This window comes from Cyprinus carpio, chromosome B11 (assembly GCF_018340385.1).
Source record: "Cyprinus carpio isolate SPL01 chromosome B11, ASM1834038v1, whole genome shotgun sequence".
Lineage (NCBI taxonomy): Eukaryota > Metazoa > Chordata > Actinopteri > Cypriniformes > Cyprinidae > Cyprinus > Cyprinus carpio.
Genome location: NC_056607.1, coordinates 15,625,363 through 15,648,837, shown reverse-complemented (window position 1 = coordinate 15,648,837; position 23,475 = coordinate 15,625,363). Strand labels below are relative to the sequence as shown.

The 23,475-nt window shown below is 37.9% G+C and overlaps 3 protein-coding genes across 6 annotated transcripts in view; 2 read left to right on the top strand and 1 right to left on the bottom strand.

The window, feature by feature from the left end:
• LOC109100631 (synaptotagmin-6-like) overlaps nt 1-1,615 on the top strand; it is a 33,566-nt gene extending 31,951 nt beyond the window's left edge. For 2 of the 3 annotated variants that reach the window (XM_042734156.1, XM_019114070.2), the window contains exon 6: nt 44-1,615. In XM_042734156.1, coding sequence (XP_042590090.1) covers nt 44-353 — 310 coding nt within the window. In that variant the 3' untranslated portion in view covers nt 354-1,615. The remainder of the gene's footprint in view (nt 1-43) is intronic. The other variant, XM_042734157.1, reaches the window with a different exon arrangement.
• A 1,727-nt stretch (nt 1,616-3,342) lies between these two features.
• LOC109100633 (olfactomedin-like protein 3A) lies at nt 3,343-7,706 on the bottom strand. Its single transcript, XM_019114072.2, has 3 exons — nt 7,490-7,706; nt 5,734-6,019; nt 3,343-4,471 (listed from the first exon to the last, which is right to left on the bottom strand). Exons 1-3 carry the CDS (start codon nt 7,670-7,672, stop codon nt 3,687-3,689), a joined length of 1,254 nt encoding a protein of 417 aa, XP_018969617.1. The 5' UTR covers nt 7,673-7,706; the 3' UTR covers nt 3,343-3,686.
• An 11,840-nt stretch (nt 7,707-19,546) lies between these two features.
• On the top strand, nt 19,547-22,916 carry gpr25 (G protein-coupled receptor 25). Of its 2 annotated transcripts, XM_042734155.1 has the most exons (2): nt 19,547-19,749; nt 20,982-22,916. In XM_042734155.1, exon 2 carries the CDS (start codon nt 21,026-21,028, stop codon nt 22,028-22,030), a length of 1,005 nt encoding a protein of 334 aa, XP_042590089.1. In that variant the 5' UTR covers nt 19,547-19,749; nt 20,982-21,025; the 3' UTR covers nt 22,031-22,916. The 2 variants fall into 2 exon arrangements, with proteins under 2 accessions (XP_042590089.1, XP_042590088.1); XM_042734154.1 differs by lacking the exon at nt 19,547-19,749 and having other exon boundaries at nt 20,864-22,846.
• Nucleotides 22,917-23,475: the final 559 nt, after the last annotated feature.

The window sequence follows — 23,475 nt, the reverse complement described above, 5'->3', positions numbered from 1 at the left end:
TGTATGCTCTTCACAATCTATTCTTCATTCTCCTGGTGTATAGAGTGGGACACAATGAGATCATTGGAGTCTGTCGTGTAGGGATCCATGCCGAGGGTCTTGGGAGAGACCACTGGAATGAGATGCTTGCTTACCCTCGAAAACCTATCGCTCACTGGCACCCGCTCGTAGAGGCCAAGAAGTCTGAGAAGGAGGTGAATGTCTTAAAAGTTTCCAGACTGGAAGTACGTTTTCATTTCATCTCTCCCTCTCTTTCTTTCCGTTTTCCATCTCTTTTTCAGTGGAAGACTCGTACCGCAAGCTTTGACAGTCAGGGCTCTTGCCCATCTCCTAGACTCCCCTCCAGTCCATAAGGAAGGGATGACCTCTCTCTACATCTTTAAGCCAAGTATCTCGCAGGGACTGATGGTGAGATCCAAGATATGTCCTTAGACATTGTGTGACACAGCTTAAGTCTGTGTGGACATGTATGATGGAGTGGGAAAAAAGAGGGTGCTGTCCAAGCCTTTCCAAGTGCAAGTAAGCCTAGCCAAGCTTTAGCTTTTTTGTGTTTGGATTGAAGTATTGCTTTCTTACATTGGGTAAATTCACAAGCCACTACTCAAAGAGGCTGAATGATACACTTCAAGATGAATTTAAACAACTCAGAAGAGTAAAAGGGTGTATTTGTTGATGAATATTGTATAATTGGTAGATGTATATTATATTTTAATGGACATTATAATAATATGAAGATATAGTTTATTATATATTTAGCCTTAACTTCCTTCTCATTCTTTTTTGTCTTCTTTGAATATAAAATACGTGTTAAGAGATTTTAATGATTGAAGAGATATGTGAAGCCTTTGATATGTTCAACCTATTGAGATATATTAGCCGAACTGTATATTGTTTACAGAGCAGAGGTATTCCATTGATCTTCCTTTTGTTTGTGATGTAGTGAAACTGTTCTGCCACCAAAAATGCCAATGCCAAGAATAATTTGCATCCTGTCTACAAATATCTTGTCATCAGTGTCAAGTGTAGAGTTTTTGCCTTGTCCGTATTTAAACATTTAAGTTGCTGATCATCCTATGAGTACTTAAAATCATTTGTCATAACTTTCTTCGATCAAGTTGAATTCAGTTAAATGCAGCCATGCACAGCTACATCCATAACGTACAGCTGGCTAAAATCATCATAATTTCACCACGCAGTAATTGTAGCTTCCAAAGTAAAACCATAATGAATACCAAGGGATGTGTGTCAGATCTAAAGGATGCAAAAAAATCCTTGGCTTTCTAACAAGACTTGAAATAATATCGTGTAAATTGGAAGCACTGTTTTACAAAGTCCAATTTTGTATTTTACATAAAATGTGATAAATGTTTCCTGTTCTGTATTATTCCTGTTACCTTCGAGGTGTTTCCTCTTCAGATAACATGATGTAATTTGTTGGCTGGCCTGGCTGGAACTCATTGTATCAATAATCACTGGATTTGGTGTTTCTGTATAAAATGCCTGATTCAGAGCCACTTTTCAATTTTATATTTAGACTTTGTATTTGTAATGTACAGTTACTGTTTCAGAACATCCCCTTGTACTTGAAAGGTGTGATTAAATTTCCTCGCTTCTATCTGTTTTGTTTTTATTTCATTCCTTGTTAAAAGGATAGTTCACCGAAAAATGAAAATTCTGTCATTAATTACTCACCCTCAAATCGATCCAAACCCGTAAGACCTTCATTCATCTTCAGAACACAAATAAAGTTTTTTTTATGAAATCTGAGAGCTTTCTGATCCTCCATAGACAGCAAGGGTACTACCACGGTCAAAGCACAGAAACGAAGTAAGGACGTTGTTAAAATAGTCCATGTGACATCAGTGGTTCAACCCTAATTTTACGAAGCTACGAGAATACTTTTTGTCTGCAAAGAAAACTAAAATAATTACTTTATTCAGCAATTTTTTTTGCATCATTATAGAGAGTATCACGATGCATGCGCAGAATGGTGGAATGGAAAACAAAAACAAATATTCTTGAGAAACATGAACTTTTAAACTTGAGAGCCGCTTATTCAGAGATTGTCTTACTATAGGAAGATGAGAGGGTCTTTATTACTGAAGCCGCTGTTTATTCAGCATAGTGAAGCCTCTCCTCCGTTGACATCCATAAAAAAAACGTCCTCTTTTCTCCTTTCCCATGTACTGCCAAAGCAGAAGTGAAAGCATTAGCTGTTATGCTTTTTTTGCTAAAGGTTGCAGGCTTGCCTTCTAGTGACTTTGACTTTGACAATTGCACCATCCAGCTGTCAGATATTTCAACATTATCAACGCAGCGTTTCATATCGTATCACACTGGGTTTTATACAAGCACAATAGCCGCCATCTTGTGTCTCAGTTCTCAATGTAGAGAAAATTACCTTAGAGGACTTCAGTATTAATATTAATGTAATATTTCTGCAGAGTCTGTCTTGTTGATAGAATTTTTTACAATCAAAGTTAACCTCTTTTTTTTTTTCTTTTAGCGGAAGCGGTCATATAGGAAAAGTGTTAAAGGGGTCATGACATGGGTTTTTTTATTTTATTATTATGGTCCCCTAGGTGCAATTATAGTATTACTATCGTTTTTTTTAAAAAAATCTTTTAAAATGTAGTGAATTATGACATTTTCCCACCCTGTTTCTCATCCTTCGATTCAAACAGTCTGTTTTTGGGTTGTTTCCCCTTTAAGAGTTCAGTGTTAACGCCCACTGTTATGATTGGCTAACGACAGCGCCTATGGATCAATTATCAACATCCCCAGCCAGAACATTTGTGGATTGAGCGTAACTGTTTAGTAGCGGGCACCGGCGGGTGATGCATTCGAAGCGATGGCTCTTGCAATGATAAAACCTTATATGTTTGAGCACATCTGCGTGGCGTTGTAATTTTCCTGTACACAGACCCACTCGCTGTCCGTCGACTGAACACTTGTGAGGCGCGCGGCGCGACAACGATACGAAATGAGCGTAGTTGTCTTGTGTGCTGGAGGCGGTCATATGCAAATGGTTGGAAACGTCACTTAGCACCGTGACGTCACTTCTTACCATGGATCCAGAACGAGCTGTATTTAGAGCTTGATTAAATAAATGGCTCGTTTATAATGGGGAGGACGTCTTAAGCTATGAAACTTGCAGGATGTTTTAATGGTACAAAGACCTCTTATATTCCAAAAGATCAAGGCAAATTTGGTTTCTCATTTCATGACCCCTTTAAAATAATTTTAACTGAAAATGAACCCCTTTAGGGTCGATAATGACATTATAGACAATCTTAGATATGTCAGTGTTATGTATTCAATAATATTGCAGATAGGCCTATATCTAATAGTATTGTTGCAATGATTTATTAACATCAGAATTATTGTAGTGTTTGTTCAATTACTTATTAACAGCACATTTCGTTTTAAGATAATATATAAAATCATTTCATTAGTTCTGCTCCAGGCAAACAAAGTTAAAATGGGTCTTCTTGAGCCCTGTACATTGATTTCTAGTAAACAACCGAACCAAACAAGTGTGTCCAATCAATCATATATTGTGCTCTCTGTGTAACTACAAAGCTCAATATATTGATGTGTGACCCAGCCGCGTTGCATAAGATGAACCAAACCAATAACAGGCATTTCCTTTCCAGCTCTGCTTTCTTCAGACTTCGGTACACCTTCTACACATCCAACTTCTTTTTCATTTGGAGTTTGTAGAGGATTTGATAGCCATCATCCCAAGCATAGAGCAGCTGCTCCACAGGGCTGTATTTGAGGCTTGCATGAGTGCCATATCGTTTGGGAAAGTATACATGTGGAGCGTCGTCGTTTGTGACCATATCACTGACATCGAACACGCATTGAATTCGAGAGCGGCTGGGGAGTTTGGAGTTGTAGACCACATAGATGGTACCGCAGATGACAAACGCCGCCTCTGCGTTCTCCCTCACACAAGGGGTGTCCCACATCTGCTCGATGTCTAAAGTTTTAGGATCTATCTTGGCCAAAGAGATGTGCCTTTCGTTCTCCTGAGTGGCATAGATGGCCCACAGACCCTCTTCGTCCACTGCTAAATCGATGAAGGTCTCGGAATTCAGGCCGTACACGGGGAGCTGGTTTTTAGCTGGAAACACGGCACTGTCTACAACTATGTTCTTCTGAAGATCAAACTTTATTAGTTTCATCTCCTCACCTTGCTTCAGATAGTACAGGTGGTTGTTGTAGATGGCATGACCCATACCGCGCCAGGCTGAAGGGAGCTGGACGCTGGTGGCCGCAAAAGTGCCTTGGGAGGAAGTGAATTCACGGACTGTACCAAATTCATACACGGTATTATCCTCTGTCCCATTTAATATGTATACCTTCCCGGTGGCACTTCCCATGTCCTTGGTCCACATTCCCTTAGGGCCACCCATTCGTTTGAGGATCTTCATGGCTTTGATGGTGGAGATCATGTCACTACAGTCTAAACATAAAGAAAAATTTTAATAATTTACATTTTTGCCTGAAATGTGCATTTAAATATTGTATGAACACCTTGTTTGCACACAAGTTATTGCTTACTTTTCATCATTATATTAATCATCAAATATTCTGTGCGATCTATCTCTTATTGCAATTAGAATATCAATATTTGCCCTTTTCATTTAAGTTCCGAAGTGCATCACTTTCTCGTGATATTACTTACTATGTTCTTTCCAATAAAGTCTGATTTAAGACTAAACCCTAATGGGAATGCACAGCAGACTAATGACAGTCTGGGTTAATCAGATTGGAGGCGTTTTGCTATGAGAAGGCAATATAGAGCTACTGAAGTGTAGAGATGATGTACGGAAAGCAACATGATTTATCCTCCTGCTGTATAATTACTGTCTCTCTCAATGATGGAATAATAATACATTTTATTTAGTACCTCTAAGTGGTTTTTTAAATGAGGAATTTAGGAAGATTAGACCCACTATTTAATGCATTATGTATTAAACTCTGTCAAGTTATAATAGCTCAGAGCTTCATGTGATTGAACTTAGTTGCCTGTCATTCTCGTGCCACTTACCCACAGAAGTTTTGCTTCATTATGAGCTTCTTAAAACTGAATCTATGAAGTGTAGCCGCCACTTTCAACACTTATTTTTCCTACTCATTTTCTAGAATGCTTTTTCAACCATGTTATAGTATTGTTATTATTAATTAAAACTAAACCTGTTACAGTCATTTTCGAGAATTGAAATAAAACTAAATCAAAAGAAAATATAAAGATTAAATGAAAAACCTAAACTTAAAAATCTTTTAAAAAGTTACCTTGTCAAGTTTAAGTTGAATATCAGTTTAAAAAAAATGACAAAAAAAAAACTAATAAAAATAAATAAATAAATAAAAGAAGGCTAAATATAAAATCTGAAAATATCAAAATAAAAGCTCATTCAAAATATTAATAAATACAATAATAGTATATAAATAGTACTAAAATTAATTGATTTTTTCCAATTCAACATTTTTTTATGATTTTATAAGTTGAGAAAGCAAGGCAGGCCAAAATCACTACTTTTTTGTTAGAAAAAATTATAATTATTATAACATATTGAATAGTTCAATAGCACAACAAAAACATGGAATTTGGGCCTCTAGTACTTCAGAGTACTGAATTTATTGAATGAGCCAGCTATGGCGAGTGCCATCATGCTGTAAGACAAACATTACAAGTATCTAAGCCTAGGGAATGTTCTTTACCTGTGAGCTTGGCGTACTTGGCTTTATTCCTCTCCTTGACAACCGTCACCTGCTGCTCCACCAGCTTGTCATCCACATCCACGCAAGGCTGCGCTCCATTCTGTGTTTCAAGGTAGTCCATCTCTCTCTCCACACGGTCTACGCGTGTACCCACTGTGTCCAACTCGCTCCGCAGCGCCTCCTTGCTCTTGTCCAGGCCCTCTAGCTGTGCCACCATCTGCTGCTTGAACTCGCGCAGCTCTGAGGCGTAGCGGCTGGTCTCCTCATGCCACAAGGAGATGCGATCCTGCCAATGGAGAAATAAACAAAAACAAGTCTCGACAGCCTCAGTAAAAGAGATTTGAATTAGTCTGCTGTAAACATGTCCATGAAATGGGAATCTTTCATATGATAAGATGCAAAGCAACTTACAAATGAGGACAATAGAGGCGATCAAAACCATCAATAGAGCAATAATATGTAAGTGGTATGACAAGTCTCAGTTAGTCTAACACAGTACCTGTAGAACTTTATTTTGATAATAAATAAAAGCAAAAAAGAGAACACTAGCTATAGAGTGCCATTTTTATAAAATGAAAACAGTCAAAAAAAAAGAAAAAGAGTGAAAAACCCCAGTGTTAGGAGGTCTTTTTAAATAAAAAGAAAACAATTAGTTAAAATAGAAATAGAGAGGAGTGCAAGTGTTAGAGGGAAAAGAAAACAGTATATCAAATAGAAATTATATATATATACACACACACACACACACACACACAGCTATATATAATGTGTGTGTGTGTAAGCATATCCAATTCTATCTACATGCATATAGTATACTCACATGAACTGATATGTACTATATATCAAATATCAGTTGCTTCATTTTTATATCATCACAAACTACAATTACTGTATCGCCCAGCTCTTTAAATAAAGTTGAATACATAAGTATGTCCAACTTATTATCCGCAGGACCGCATACTTTGTGTATACTAGCAAATCTTAACTGGTTGATTGCTTGTATTGTTGCAAAATGTAAAATATATTCTCTAATCTGCTAAATGTGATCTTAAGATATTATAAACATCATGGTTTTCTACAAAGCTGCTTTGAAATGATGTGTATTGTAAAAAGTGTTATATAAATAAATTTGACTTGACTGACTTGACGATTTTAGATCATGCATGCAGATTTTAGATGGCTTCCAAGCACATGCATGTTCTAAGCAACTATACATTTTAAACCGTCAACTCGAGCATGTTAAATACTGAGTCAGACAGCCTCATGAGTGTAAATTATTCAAATATAAACCCTCCCTTGACAGCTGCAGGAATTCATGAGCACTTTGGCATTGGAACAGCATCATTTGCGCTGCAGATGGTTCAACCTTTGGCAGCAAATGTTCTTTTTTGAATTTGTGACTCAGTGGAAGGAAAGAAGCAGCAAAGTGTGTTTTAGCATAATCACACAAAATGACTTGTCTGAGAAGAACTGTACATGCAGAGTCAGCACAGAGAGAAAACAGGGAGAGAAAATTTCCTTCATGTGGCCAAATCAAGTCAACATTTCTCTGTGGCTTTACTCCTATAGGGAACCTAACAGAACTTAACGGACTATGTATTATAGATCTAACAAGTAACTGCACCAGATACTTAAATTCACAATTCAGCCAAAACTCAGTCTGTTGTTTTCTTCTGTAGCTACACTCTTCTTAATACTTCATGCCAGACTTTATCTGGAGGCCAGGGTCTGGATGGGAGAGCATTGTTGTTCTTACCTCAATAGCAAGAAGTCTTCTCTCCAAGTAGTCCATAAGGGCCTGCTGCTGTGCCCCCACCAGGCCTGAGAGAACGAGGACAAGTAGCTGGAGGGCTCTCATCTTAAAGACTGAAGAAGACTGATTAGAAACACTGAGTGTGTGCTTATGTGCATATGACAGGCGGAGTGGAAAAGCCCTCATGCAGAGGAACCAAGTTGGCTGGAATGTTTAGAGGAAGAGCAGAGCGAGAGGAGGAGCCTAAAACATCTGGAGTGGCTTTCTCTGGAGAGCTGGATTACCTCCAGCTCCTTTTCTGGTAAAACACAGAACTACTAATGACAAGGCAGTATATTATTTTTTATGTATAACTCACATTTGTGATTTACCCTTGAACATGTACTGAGTATATACAGTCAGTCTATTTCTACAAGTTTCCAAACATTCACTGGAGTAAATGGATAGTAGGTCAGCTGCAGAGTAAATATGGTGTGAGAGGCATGGAAATGACTCAGTAGCCCAGTTAGACAGTAAAGGAGAGTATTTACTGATGTTCTTGCCCTTTTCATTTTTTCAGGCTTTTTTCCTTTGGACGAACAGTTCAGCTCACAATTAATCTGTTGCATAACACTAGACAATTTCCCGTCACTGACTCACATTTCAGTCTAGTGTAAACCATGAAGCGTTTCGTTAAAGGCACTGTTTCAGTGCAAGGAGAATGAATTCATGAGGATCTTTCACAGTGAACATTCAAAGTGTGGGAACATTTTTTTTTTTTTGTTGTTGTTGTTGTTGTTTATTAACAGCAACAATTTGACATAGTAACATATATATAGGATGAAACCCGTGACAGATATATACACACATATACAAGAAAAGAGAAAGAAAAAGTCAGGAAAAGAAAGAAAAAAAAAACAAGCAAACAAACTAACAGGCTCTTGATGTATGGATGTGGTAGTTAAAACAGGTACAGAGGTAAGTTAAATCCATAGTTTCATAAGTTGTGTTGTTGTGGGAGAAAAAAAATATAGATGTACTTGCACTGAATGATAGATAGATATCAGTACAATTTAAAACAACAGTGATAACAAAAATAATAATAGTTATAATTTCAATATTATTAGTGGTGGAGGCAGGAGTGGAGGCAGGAGTGGAAGCAGCGACAGTGGCATTGAAAATAATCATAATAATAATAACAAAACAATAATAACAATAGTAATAAACAGACCTCATTCCAACCCAGATTATACATTACCAGATATGCCAATCAGGCCCACAGACAGAACTAAGGTGGCCACCGGACCCAGTGAGCCTATAAGTCACGAGAATTAATATATGATGATTGTGCAGTTGTTTTTATAACAGAGGGAAGAACAAATGAGGCTGAATTGTTCTGTAAAAACTTGAATATCAATAATACGACCACTACTACCTGAAATGATAAGATGGATTCAATTGCAAGTAAAAGTGAGTTTATTGGTAAATACAGGAATACAGATGATGAGGATAAGGCGAAACAATGTCCAGGGAAGCAAACACTTAGTAACACAGGGATGCTGTAGTACAGCCCAGTCCAGACGTGAAGATCCTGAGAGATGAGTGAAGATGGCAACAATCCGGAAGTAGACGGCGGTGATAATCCGAGCGATGCCGGTGAAGTGAAGGCGGATGTGCAGGACAAACAAACAGGCAGCAAAAGTAACTGGTCAGGCAGGAACAGACAGGAGCATCCAAACAACGATCTGACACAAGTCAAGGTGAGAACAGAGAGACTAAATAGACCGCGCTGATCATCTGCAGCTGGCGTGCTGATCAATCCTGATCAGGGTGCTGATCAGCCCAGTAATCAGTGGCTCCACCCACACACACACACACACACCAACACAAACACAGACAAGAGAGAGAGATGGCAAATTTATGAACCGTGACAGTACCCCTCCCCTAAGAGCACCTCCTGGCGCTCCCAGCGGAACCTACCTGTTGATTGTAATCATCAATAAGGGAGTGATCCAGAATGTCCCTAGCAGGAACCCAACTCCTCTCCTCCGGACCGTAACCTTCCCAGTCCACCAGGTACTGGAATTTGTGTCCCCTCCGTCTCGAGTCCAGAATACTATTAACCAAATATGTAGGTTCCCTGTCTACGAATCGCGGTGGTGGGGGAAACGGGGCCGGCGGATTAAGGCGAGAACGAAAAACAGGTTTCAATTTGGAGACATGAAAGGCGGGGTGAATTCTCCTGTATGCCGGAAGAAGTTTGAGGTGGACTGTCACCAGGCTAATGATCTTGGTGACAGTAAACGGACCGTATACGGGAGGCCTTGACCGGTGGCGATCGGCCTTAGCCTTAGTGCGCCCCCACCTGGAGCAGAGTCTCATGGGCTCTGATCCATGTGTGGTGACACCTCTGGACAAAGGCGTGAGTGGAGGGGACCGCAACTTCGGAATCCAGACTCAGAAAAATTGGTGGATGGTACCCTAGACTACACTCAAACGGAGAGAGGCCCGTGGATGATACTGGCAATGAGTTATGTGTTAGAAACCATAGAAAGTTGTTGGCTCCAGGATGAAGGATTCTTGGACACCAAATATCGCAACACTCTCTCCAAATCTTGGTTGTCTCGCCCTGTCTGACCATTGCTCTGGGTATGGTAACCTGAAGACAGACTGACTGTAGCTCCTAACAATTTACAGAACTCTTTCCAAAATTTGGATACAAATTGGGACTCCATGTCAGAGACCACGTCCATCGGGAGGCCATGTAAACGAAAGACGTGGTCTACAACAGTCACCGCAATCTCCTTGGCTGAAGGTAATTTGGGCAAGGGAATAAAATGTGCTGCCTTCGAGAACCGGTCCACTACGGTTAAAACAACCATCATGCCATTAGAGGGCGGGAGGGCGGTGACAAAATCTAGCGTAATGTGGGACCAGGGTCTTGAAGGGACAGACAGCGGATAGAGTAACCTATCAGGAGGTCGGTTAGACGTCTTACCAATGGCACAAACTGAGCAAGCCAAAACAAAACTGCGTATGCCGCGAGCCATTAATGGCCACCAGAATCGTTGCTTAACTAACCAGCTAGTCCGATTTACTCCTGGATGACAAGCAATGTTGGAGCAATGACCCCATCGAATGACTTCGGACCGTTACTTTTTCGGTACAAACAATCGACTCGGTGGGCAACCGGGCAGAGGCATTACCCCTTCTAAGGCCGACTTGACCTTCGATTCAACCTCCCATGTGAGTGTGGAGATAGCTATCTTCTCAGGCAAAATGCACTTGGGAGTAACCGGGCGTTCGGATGGATCAAAAATGCGAGATAAAGAATCGGGTTTGATGTTCTTGGACCCGGGGCGGTACGAGAGAGAAAAGTCAAAATGTCCAAAAAAAAAAGTGCCCATCGAGCCTGCCTGGAGTTGAGTCTTTTAGCAGATCTAATATATTCAAGGTTCTTATGATCGGTCCAAATGATAAAAGGTACCACCGACCCTTCTAACCAATGACGCCACTCCTCTAACGCTAACTTGATGGCCAACAACTCTCTGTTACCAATGTCATAATTATGTTCGGCAGGAGATAAATGGTGGGACAAAAACACGCAAGGGTGCATCTTGTTGTCTGAGGAAGAACGTTGGGATATAACTGCACCTACCCCCACCTCTGATGCGTCGAACCTCCAGCACGAACTGACGTGAGGGATCAGGGGCGACTAAGATGGGAGCCGAAACGAAGCAGCTTTTGAGGTTGACGAATACAGCCTCGGCTGTATCGGACCACCTGAATGTCGTTCTGGGCGAGGTCAAGGCGGTCAGAGGCGTGGCTAGTTGGCTGAAGTTGCGAATAAAACGCCGATAGAAGTTGGCGAACCCCAGAAAGCTCTGTAGGGCCTTACGGGAATCTGGACTTGGCCAATCTACCACAGCCTTAACCTTGTCAGGATCCATACACACTCCCTCAGAAGAGACGATGTAAGCGCATTTCTCCACCTTGACAAAAAGCCCATTCTCTAGCAACCTTCTGAAGCACTTGTCTGACGTGTTGAACGTGTTCTTGGAGAGACGAAGAAAAAATCAATATGTCATCCAGGTAGACATATATAAACTGATCTACCATGTCTCTCAACACGTCATTGACGAGTACCTGGAAAACCGCTGGGGAGTTAGATAGCCCGAAGGGCATAACCAAGTATTCAAAATGGCCCCTGGGGGTGTTAAATGCGGTCTTCCACTCATCCCCCTTCCTGATGCACACCAAATGATAGGCGTTACGTAAATCCAATTTTGTGAAGATGGATGCTCCCTGCAATCTCTCGAAAGCTGAAGACATCAACGGCAAAGGATAAGTATTCTTTACCGTGATGTTGTTCAACTCTCGGTAATCAATACAAGGTCGCAGGGAACCATCCTTCTTCCACACAAAAAAGAATCCCGCCCCCGCAGGAGAAGAGGAAGGGCGGATGAATCCGGAGGCTAGAGAATCAAAAATATATATTTCTCCATGGCCTCCCTTTCTGGAGCAGAAAGTGAGTAAAGCTTGCCCTTAGGCGGAGACTTACCTGGGAGTAAATCTATAGCACAGTCATAGGGACGATGCTGAGGAAGAGAAGCTGCACAGGACTTACTGAACACTTCCTTCAGGTCAAGGTACTCTGAGGGCATGTTAGATAAGTTCACCGCCTCCTTCTGCAAAACAGAACACAGACAGACAGGCAGACACAAGACAAAACTCATGACATTGAGTACTCCATGATGACACAGAATTGTGTCCCCAGTCAACCCTTGGGACTATGCTGAACTAGCCAAGGGTGACCGAGGATGATGGGAGCCAGGGTAGAGTCCAAGAGGAGAAATGATATTGATTCTGAGTGATTGCCAGATGTGATGAGTGTAAGAGACTTATGCAGAAAGGTCCTAGAACGTTGCTCTAGACAAGTGAGACGAGCGTCCACCCTCAAGGCCAGCTCAATTAGTCCATCCAGCTTACTGGGCAGGTCCAGGGTGAAGATCTCCCTTTGGATGCGGTCAGCCAACCCATGCAGGAACATGTCCCACTGTGCCTCCTCGTTCCAGTGGCACTCGGCAGCCAGGGTGCGGAAGTCTATGGAATAGTCGCTGCCCGAGCGGTTGCCCTGACGGAGGTCGGCCAGTTGATGAGCCGCTTCCCTACCTGCCACCGCCCGGTCAAACACCCGCTTCATCTCCTCTGAGAGTGTCTGGAATGAGGAACAGCATTGGTGTTGGTTCTCCCACACCGCCGTCCCCCACATTGCTGCTCGTCTGTGGCTGGAGGGCAAAAAACATTGAACACTTTGTTAGAAATGCTCTGCAGAAATTCGGCTCACCGGAGTAACCCTCAGGAGCGGGCAGACGCGGTTCAGGCTGGGTGCTGGTGGAGTGGGGAGAGCGGCGGTGGTGTTGAATCTGTTGGGTCAGTTGATCCATGCGGGCGCTGCTGCGTGATAAAAACTCCTGGAGATCGGTGATGCTTGCTAAATCCATGATATTGGTCAGATCGTTCTGTGATGAAATGATAAGATGGATTCAATTGCATGTAAAAGTGAGATTATTGGTAAATGCAGGAATAGAGATGATGAGGATAAGGTGAAACAATGTCCAGGGAAGCAAACACTTAGTGACACAGGGACACTGTAGTACAGCCCAGTCCAGATGTGAAGATCCCGAGAGATGAGTGAAGACGGCAACAATCCGGAAGTAGACGGCGGTGATAATCCGAGCAATGCCGATCACTGTTATTATTATTAATATTAGCCTATTATTATTGGTTATATTTTTTATATTTGGGTTTATATTCATTTTTCCCTTCATTTCGATCTCTTTACTTAATGTTCTGAATACTTTTGTAAATAATAGTGTATTGTAAGTGAAGTGACATTCAGCCAAGTATGGTGACCCATACTCAGAATTCGTGCTCTGCATTTAACCCATCCGAAGTGCACACACACAGAGCAGTGAACTCACACCCGGAGCAGTGGGCAGCCATTTTATGCTGCGGCGCCCGGGGAGCAGTTGGGGTGCCTTGCTCAAGGGCACCTAAGTCATGGTATTGAAGGTGGAGAGAGAACTGTACATGCACTCCCCCCACCCACAATTCCTGCCGACCCGAGACTCGAACTCACAACCCTTCGATTGGGAGTCTGACTCTCTAACCATTAGGCCATGACTTCCCTCGCTCAACATGTAAATGCCCTCGCTCAACATGTAACATGCCCTAAATTCCCTCGCTCAACATGTAAATGCTCAACATGCCAATAAAGCTTTGATTATGCTGACTGGAATTTTTGCTGGAATGCAGTTTAAATTTAACATATATTTCATTTTATTTCGGCTAATTAATAGACCATAATTATAAATACTATAGTATTTCGTTCGGAATTAATCATTCACATAGTTTCATTTGTAAATAAAAACACAACACGCTCATTTATCATCACACATGGGCATAAATACAATCACAAAGTCAAAACTTTATTGTCATAATTGTTAGGCATTTATTTACAAAATGAAAAGGTAAAGCGATACCCAAAATTGAAAGGGGAAATAATCATATATAACAATAAATTAAAAAATATAGTCCTAATAAGTTAATGTAATAATAGTAATAATAATATACAAATATTAAATTAAATGTTTAATGTTACTAAAAATGTTTTATCTATTTATCTATGGTCACGCAGGTTTGTTGATGCATTAAACTCGTGGCCATGAGAAAAATGTCATTCCCTCAACATAAGAAGTCACGACAACGACATAATATCATGTTCATACGAGTTAATATGATGTTCCCTCAAATTAATATCTTGTGGCCACAACATATTACCATGTTCCCATGAGTTATTATGTCGTGGCCACAACAAAACTAAGTGAACCGAACATGTCACCTTATGGGCACCATACCATTGTGTAATGGATATATGCCATTTATTTTTCCAGTTAAGTAATATTGTTTTCTTGGCGACAGCTAGAGACTTGAGTAGAGGCACTGAATAATAGTTAAAAGATGTGTAGTTTGTGTGGGAACATGCTGAAACAGCTATAGATAATGGTTAGTTTGTGGCTCTCTTGGTCTGTAGTGCAATATGCTCTATGCAAATTGATGACTGAAATTTAAAGTAGGTAAAAGGCCACTGCCTCAGAATTCAAGAACTGAAATATAAACTATTTTTAATTCAGTAATTTTGAATTGTAATTTTTATGCAACCTTTATGTTCTTAAACCTATAAAACCTGGCATGTTATGTTAAATAATAGTCAAAAAAATCTAAATCTAAATAGAGTTGGAACCTTTAGACTTATATGTATAAATATTTGGTAGATCAGGCTTATATGGCTCATATAGTATGCAATAGTGACAATGTGGATCTCATGAGGATGAAAAAACAACCAAGCTGTGAAATATGCAGCTGCTGATATTTATATGGTCACAATTCTGAAATTCTTATAGATTATAATGTAAGTCAGTGAGTTCTTTAAAACAATATAGCAGACTACTTACAAAGTAAATATATATAAATATCAGTTGTCACTCTATATCTCCCAATATGTCTTAGTAAAATGCTTTGTTTTATGAACAAAGCTCTATAGCTTTAATGGTGAGGACAAAACAATGCAATACAATAATGCCTGAGATATACAGAAATTAACATTCCTCAAAAGTCTGATCTTTCATATCTGATGGATTTTAACATAATTTTTCTTTTGAAAAATAATAAAAAATAGCATAATCAAGTATCAAGTAATCAGTGGTGTATGGATATTTAAGTAAGCATAAGTTGCTGCAGTCCAGTTAGTGTTCATCTTGAAATATTACTAACAATATAAAAGTTATTCTCACATTTATAAAAATCAGTAAAGATTTCACTGCAAAAAGATGTGTATTACAACCTGGAGAGGAACATTTTAAGGCATTTTGCTAAAAAACAAACAAAAACAAAACAAAAAACAAGACAAATTATCATTCAAATGACAGAAGGCAGGTAGTAGACTGTATACAACAGGTTTACAAAGTTTTGAAAATGTACAGGCTTTATGGGGTTAAAATAAATTAAATTAACTACTTTAAATGCTGATGTTGCTTTATCAACAAATAGCATACCACTAGGAGGTGCACAGCATTAACATGCAGCATCAGGTAGTGAAGTGCATATTGGAGTTCCTCTTCCTGTTTTGGGGGCAGAAAAGAAAATAGACATAACCTACACAATTCTATCCTAAGTAAAGTATATAAAATGTACTGTTAAAGTGTCCTTAAATCTGCAGTATTATTAGAGCAAAGAAACAATTTCTGTCCAAACTAATTTTAATAAATTATCACAATCAACAAGCGAAATACATAACATCACAGACAGTTAACGAGTCCAAATATGTATTGAGTGTGCGTTGTGGGATCAGCATAGACTCCTTAATTCAGACTGTTTGTCTACAGAATAATCAAAACTGTTACTTGTTTCTGAAATTCCAAAGGTCTCAGCCTCTGACAAAATTCTCTGATAAAATTCCTAGATTACATTCCTTGCACGACTTGCAAATATAGTGCATGCACTAAATCCAGTGTAATCAACTTAGGAGACTGTGAGTAAAAAGAATCTAAAACAACAGAAACATCACTACTGCCTCCGTCTTGTTTGAGATGGCCTTGGGCCTCATCACCCCTTGCACTCTGGTATGGGACAGATGTTTTCTTCCTGATAGCAATCTCTGAACAATTTTATGGTAGACTGTCTGCCGTTTTTTTTTTCCTTCTTCTTTTTTTCTGTTTCAGTACAGACTAGAGAACTGTGATTATTTGTAGCATAGTTTTTTTTTAATCCATGAGCAACATCAATAATTATTAAGCTTGTTAATATCAGATGCATGTCTTCATTCTGAATTATATGTATTTTTATTTAACCTTTAAAGCTGAAGTGATGTGTTTTTCACCCAGTGAAACAATGCAATGAAAAGGTTACTTTTACTGTAAGTGTATTTATTTTAACCCTTTAATGTAAGTGGAAAAAAAAAGATTGGGTTTGGTTGTGGGTGACATGATTAGTCAAACCAACTGACATGAAAAACTGACAGAGAACTACTTTTGAAGAAAACAGCACAATGTTTTCAACATTGACAGTTATAAGAAAAGCACCAAATCAGCATATTAGAATGATTTCTGAAAGCTGATTAAAATTTGCTTTGCCATCACAGGAATAAATTACATTTTAAAATATATCTGAATAGAAAACAGCTGTTTTAAATAGTAATAATATTTCACAATATTACTGTATTTTTGTTTAAATGTAATTCAGCCTTAGTGAGCATAAGATACTTCTTTCAAAATCATTTAAAAAAAACTTACCAATCCCCAACCTTTTTAAGTGTTCTGTATCAGAATCAAATCATAATTATCAATATCAATAATTAAAGCCATTATGTAATAATAGCTTTAATATTTTGCAACATATGGTATCATAGTTTAATTAATCCAGCCTATCATTATTTCTGCTCTTAATTAATGTTTTTTAAGAAGCTTTTCAGTCCAAGTGTAATAAATATGATCAGTACACATTAAAAGAAAACATCAAAGTGAATATTATAACCAAAAATGCATTTTGTTTTATAGACAGATATTCTTCCAACAATTGGGAGAAGTCGTGTAATGCCATATATGACAAAACCAAACACAAACTGCAGTATTTTTCTTATATATTTATTGTAAATATTTGGACAGTTGTGATGCCTTAAAAAACATTTTAAAACGGAAGCATGAAAGAAAGAAGTTATTACATCTTAAAGTGAAATGTAGAAGTCACTGATGAAATTGTACATATACGGTACACTGGTTGTAAACTAATAAATGTCACTCAGTGGTGCAGTAAATCTGCCTGTAGAAACACTCACCCCAGTCCTTCACCGGAAAGAACATTTCGTTGTGAGCTTCTGAAACAGAAAGAAAGACAATCCGATGCTTTAGTGTGTACCTGACAAAAGTTTGCTTTGTGTTCTAGTCAAACAATCCACTGACTTCAAAATGAAGATTATTATGAGATATGTAATTACAATCACCACATTACCAAACTAGAGAGGAATTAAGTGTCATCACCACACGGCCTACGAGGACCAGAAAGACCTGAATGAGATACTCATTTAATACATATTAAGTGGTTTCAGACGATCCATGTTTTCAAATATAAGTAAACAAAACATCTTAACATATTCATAAAACCAAAATCACTTGAAAACACTACGATAAGTGTCCATTAAACAGTTTTTAAGATATCTGAATTAAATACAAAACAGTAAACATATAAACATGTATGCAATGTACCACAATGTTTGTTGGAACATTCTACTCAGAAGTTTGATGTGAGCAAAGATGTTATCTGCATGAGTGCAGATGAACTTCACGCTCTTTGTGCAGATTCAGCTGATTTTGTGAACCTCAGGGCCTGGTTAAGGAAAAGCGGGTATTTAAATTATCACAACCTATATGGTGTGCTGGTCAATACATGATCTTATCTGCTCATGTTTACCACTTGTGGGAGTCATTTTCTAAAACCAGGAGCCCTGTTTTCTTGCATTCACAGAAGCTATGTGGCATCCTTCTAGAACTGTCATGTTTTGAACATGCAGATATTTGTAAGAATAAAATAATATTCATTAAAAATTGCATAACACTGAATTGTATTCAAAACGAACTACCACAAATGTTATGTCCACATCCCACCACCAGAGGTCAATATTACTTATATTCTAACTGTTTTCTGCAACTCTACTTGTTTACCACAATGCATGTAAGTTTCCTGTTGTTTGTTTTTGTGTTAACTGCATTTGATGGCTATCAGTGTATAGATAATCACTTCTGAACACAAAAGGTGGACTTCTGAGACTAGTCGCAGTATCTGCGTAAAACAACTCATCATTGCAGAAAAACAAATATAAGTGTGAGAAAGATCATCAGAAAGATGGTCAGATGGGTATTTTGGTCACTTATCCTTTGCGGCTGACAATAGATAACTCACTCTCTCTGTGCTCACCAAAGGGATAGATGAAAGTAGTACATGTTAAGGCACTATGCTATAGAGGAAAATAATGACATTCTCTAAAACTATAGAACCCAGTAACATTGCAGGTCCTGACTTAAAAAACAAACAAACAGCCAAAAACACTTAATTTTATTAAGTATGCTGTACAGTGCATTAAATGTATATTTAAAATATTTTTTACAAATATATTATTAATTGTGTCGCTACTTAATGCAAAAAGGTTTGTATAGACTGCATAAAAATTATGTGTCTGCACATCAAAAATAGGTCATGAAGTTTCCAGTGTTGGAAGTAAAAATGTCAAATTTGACAATACGATCAGCCTCTTAATGCTATGTTAACCTTCAAGGCTCCACTGAGTGCCTCAATCTTGAAATAATTCAAAATATCTGTATGTAAAGGCCATACACACCATCTGTTTTACAGAATTGCCATTTACTGTTGTTTTAAAGTTGCTAAATATAAAGTGATTTGACAGTCAGGACCGTCATGATGTGTTGAGGATTTGCACGAAATTATAATTAGAGAATAACAATCCATATTAGAGACCTATTAAAGACCGAATTTACAATCCATAATTAATAATTAGTATATTGATAATTAGTAAATAAACAGTAAATTAATTTTGGTTTTAAAGTATTTATGTATTTTTTTTCTCTCTATATATGTGTGTGTATGTGTATGAATGTAAATATATGTGTATGTGTGTGTGTACACATATATATATATATATATATATATACATAATTTTATATATATATATATATAATATAAATATATATATATATATATACTTTTTTTTTTTATATATATATATATATATATATATACTTTTTTTTTTTTCTCCTTGATAGATTTTCTATAGAACACCTTCACTAAGTCCAAAACTAAATATATTAAATAGAAATGCTAATGAAAGCTACAATTTCTTTTGGTGGCAACAGTCTGCCTTTTGCAGATGCCAAAATATTTGTTGACCAAAATATTGGTAAAAGATACATTTTTTGTGTTGCATATACATCATTTTCACAAGTACAGCACTGTATTGTCTGCATACAGAGCTTTTACAAATTTGAGGTAAGCAGTTGGTGTTTGTTTTGTCATGATTAAAAATGTAATATTTAATTTAAAATGTAATTTTAATTATATTAATGTAGTCCTTATTGTGTCTTGCAGGATTTGGAGAGAGGGGATTTTCTGCTGACTTGCACAGTGATCAGCACAGGAAATCTTCGACCCTTCAGGTTACTGCCAACATTTCTAACCGCTATGTAACCGCCACGAAACCCAGTGGATGATAAACACTATAAACTGAAACCACATCAATAACTAGTCCTTTCAAAAACAATCTGCAAAAAAAAAAGCACAACGGGTGTACACATGCAAACAGATGTCTTAAGTAAAATATATTCTAAAAAATATTTTAAAGGAATCTGAAACTGAAAAATCAAATTGATAATATGTACTTACATATGCAACGATTTGAGACACAAATGAGACACTGGAGTTCACCTTGAAATTTTGTGTTCATGTTTTTGGTTATTCACCTGCCTTAAGGTGAAAGCAATCTATTTTGAATTACAAGGCAAAAGATTTTATTAAGCAGATTTTGCCACGAGTTCAGGTTGCCACATGGATTCACCTCGTTGACCAAACAGACTTTTGTGTGAGCTGTGTTCATAGCTCGCAACACAATTTCCCTCAAAATGTCCTGTTACCGCACCTGTATCAAAGTAGTCCTGTATCAAACATTCTTATCTTGTCTTGTTCTTATATCTGTTAGAGTAAAAAAAGTTCATTTAGTGTTAAAAAATGTGTGGTAGCCCTGTGTACAGCAGGAAACCACAGCAACTCAGAAGACTTCTCAAATAAGCTCTGCACCTTTCACACTCTTATTCTTCAGTTTGTTGCACGGTTGAAATACAAAAATAAATCTCACAAACCTAGTGGTTCATCATTTTTCTCACTTATTTTTGCAACTGTGTGCATTTTGTTTTTTCTCTTAGTCTTTTTAAGAGGAACTAATTGTGGGTATATGAGAAAACTGCTTAAACGTTATTTATTGCCATAACAAAAGACATAAACATTTGTGTTAAGATTCTCACATCAATTGTTGAGGAAAAACAGCTTTTTAGAAAGTTACTACACTCATGACCCAGTTGCCAATAAATCAAGTCCCACTTACTACTGTATTAATATAGACATGATGGAAATAAAAACTCAGTAATTCACAATTCAGAACTGAAAGTTTAAGAAAATGTGCCTCTTTGTGATAAATGTAAACGTTTTAAGGAAATAGAGAGAGAGAGCCTGTTACTGCAGCTTGTGGTTTCTAAGCATGTGACATGCTAGGTTTTCTCTACTTTGCCCATCACTTGTTCACAGATGGCAAGCAGCACAGAGATGGCACTCTCTAATGTTACAATGAGCTCCACAAGCGATGACTATACTCATGATTTTCCAATGAATTCCACAGATGACTACGAGTACTACACTCCTGTCGAGAACGATTCAGAATGGATGCCCATGTCCAGTATCTACATTCCTGTGCTGTACTTCATCATGTTCTTCACTGGCTTCTTGGGGAACCTGTTCGTCATTGTGGTCATCGGCAAGCGGCGTAAGAAAAATGGACGTCTTGTGGACACCTTCGTGATAAACCTGGCATTAGCCGACCTTGTGTTTGTCTTCACATTGCCACTGTGGGCGATTGCGGCCAGTTTCGGTGAGTGGCCCTTTGGTGAGGCAATGTGCAAGATCAGCAGCTTCATCATTGCGGTCAACCGCTTTTCCAACATCTTCTTTCTCACCTGCATGAGTGTAGACCGATACCTGGCTGTCGTGCGCCTCATGGACTCTCAGTTTCTGCGAAGTAGCAACTGTGCGCAGATCACCTGTGGTGTCGTATGGATCATTTCGTTTTTCCTGGGAATCCCATCATTGGTGTACCGTCGGCTGACAGACGAAATGTCATGTTCAGAGGATTCGAAATCCTCTTTTGTCCAAGGAATGAATCTCCTGACCATATTTCTAACCTTCCTGCTCCCTGTACTGATTCTCTGCCTCTGTTATGGATCAATTTTGGTAAACCTGCGGCGTCACTGTCACACCGCCACCAACACACGTGCAGAAGCCAGACGCCAACATTCCCTCAAGATCGTGTTTGCCATAATTGCGGCTTTTCTGGTCTCTTGGCTACCTTTCAATTTGTTCAAGACCATGCAGGTCATCTTACTAATGATCATGGGAGATCTTAGCGGGGAAACAAATGTGGTTATAGTTAAAGGACTCATGCTGTCCTGCTGCCTGGCATTTCTCAACAGTTGTGTAAATCCAGCCATCTACTTCTTTTTGGATCAGCATTTCAGGCGCAGAGCGTCGATCCTGTGTCTGAGCTGCCTGGGTCAAGGAGAAGTGCACCAGAGCTACATCTCCTCTAATTCTCTCTCTAATGGCACATCTGAGACTTATTCTGGAAATACATCAACCCGCGGGCGGCTTTTCTCTCTTTCGCTGAAGAACTGAAAACTTTTTTTCAGTTTGCTGTTTTCAGAATGCTCTCTTTTTTTATCGGTGAAATTATCAAATAAAGCAGATATTAAGATCTTTAGTTTTAAGCATTTGCTAAAATTAGACATTAATTAATTACTTAAAGCATTTAATATGAATATTGCATATGTTTTACTTTTTTGAGTAATGTTCTATACATTTGTATATTTAATTTCCTACATACAATAGATTATGTATGGTTAAACATCACTTAGTGTAAAAGATTAATTTCGGTATTTTCACACAGTAATATTTGATAACCAAAAAAACATCATTTATCCACTTGGTGACTGTATTGCATTTTAGTGACAATCATAAATATTCACAATTTATTATGTTTATGCTCTTCCTAGATGCAACTTTAAAATAAATGTTTTTTTTTTTTATGTTTACTTGTCTATGTATGCTAAGCAGTTGAATAATTCATATATTTTTGCATTTATTTGATATAATTTTTTCAGCAATGGTCTACATTTCTATATTTAATTTCCTACATAAAAATTTGTCATGTATTGGTGAACATATTACTTAGTGTACAAGATTATTAAAAACGAATTGCAACCATTGAAAGCATTTATATACATATTTTGACAGTAATTTTTAGTAAGCTAGAAAGCATCATCTACATCGTCATTATATAGTAATTTAGTGACAATCGTGAATATTCACAATTTATTTTGTTTATACTATTCATAGAAACGATTTTTTAATAAATGGTTTCTTTCTTCTATTTGCTTGTATATGTATGCTATGTAATAAAAAAAATTATTAGTTATTAAAGTCTCTTTCAATTTTATTAAGAATGTTGTAGCATAAACAAAAGACTTCAATAATTGTATATGCAAAATCTTAAATTCAAATAGTTGTCAGAAATATTTTACTAGCCTGTATCTCTTATTATACAGCAAAATCGCCTACCGTTCTTCTGAGTGTTTTATGATTTAGCGTCCCACTTCAAAATCATGGCACTGATCAGTCATCATCACTACAATCACTGAACAAATGAGGATGGCAAATGGCTTTAGAACAAAGGTTTCATTTTATTCTAGAGAAATGTTCTCATGAGAAACTGAGTGGGCTGCTATGAGACTTGAGAGTTCAATCGTTCACACTTGGTGGCATGGCATCGCAGTTCCCCTTCAAAATGAATCACACAGCAAGTTTTGTAACAAAATGGTTCTTGCTTGAACCACTCAAAAGGCAAACTTAGGTCAAAGCATTCATCTTTGAAAAAATAAGAGGATACAGTTTTGGAAACGGTGTGAAAAAGTGCTGACAAAAAAAAAAAAAAATACTGTTTGTGGTAGAAAAGCTACCCGCTACTAAAAGGTATTTCCATTGCTGTGTGTTGCCTTCCAAAGCCAAATAAATTATTAAATAAATAGATTTTATATATATATATATATATATATATATATATA

What these genes read in the sequence shown, in the direction of transcription:
- LOC109100633 (XM_019114072.2), bottom strand. Translation starts at nt 7,672, where the DNA reads ATGAGGGCTTTTCCACTCCGCCTGTCATATGCACATAAGCACACACTC. An exon ending in GAAGACTTCTTGCTATTGAG is followed by an intron (nt 6,020 to 7,489) that starts GTAAGAACAACA and finishes CTCCATTGGCAG; the next exon opens with GATCGCATCTCCTTGTGGCA. An exon ending in CAAGTACGCCAAGCTCACAG is followed by an intron (nt 4,472 to 5,733) that starts GTAAAGAACATT and finishes CTTTATGTTTAG; the next exon opens with ACTGTAGTGACATGATCTCC.
- gpr25 (XM_042734154.1), top strand. Translation starts at nt 20,891, where the DNA reads ATGGCAAGCAGCACAGAGATGGCACTCTCTAATGTTACAATGAGCTCC.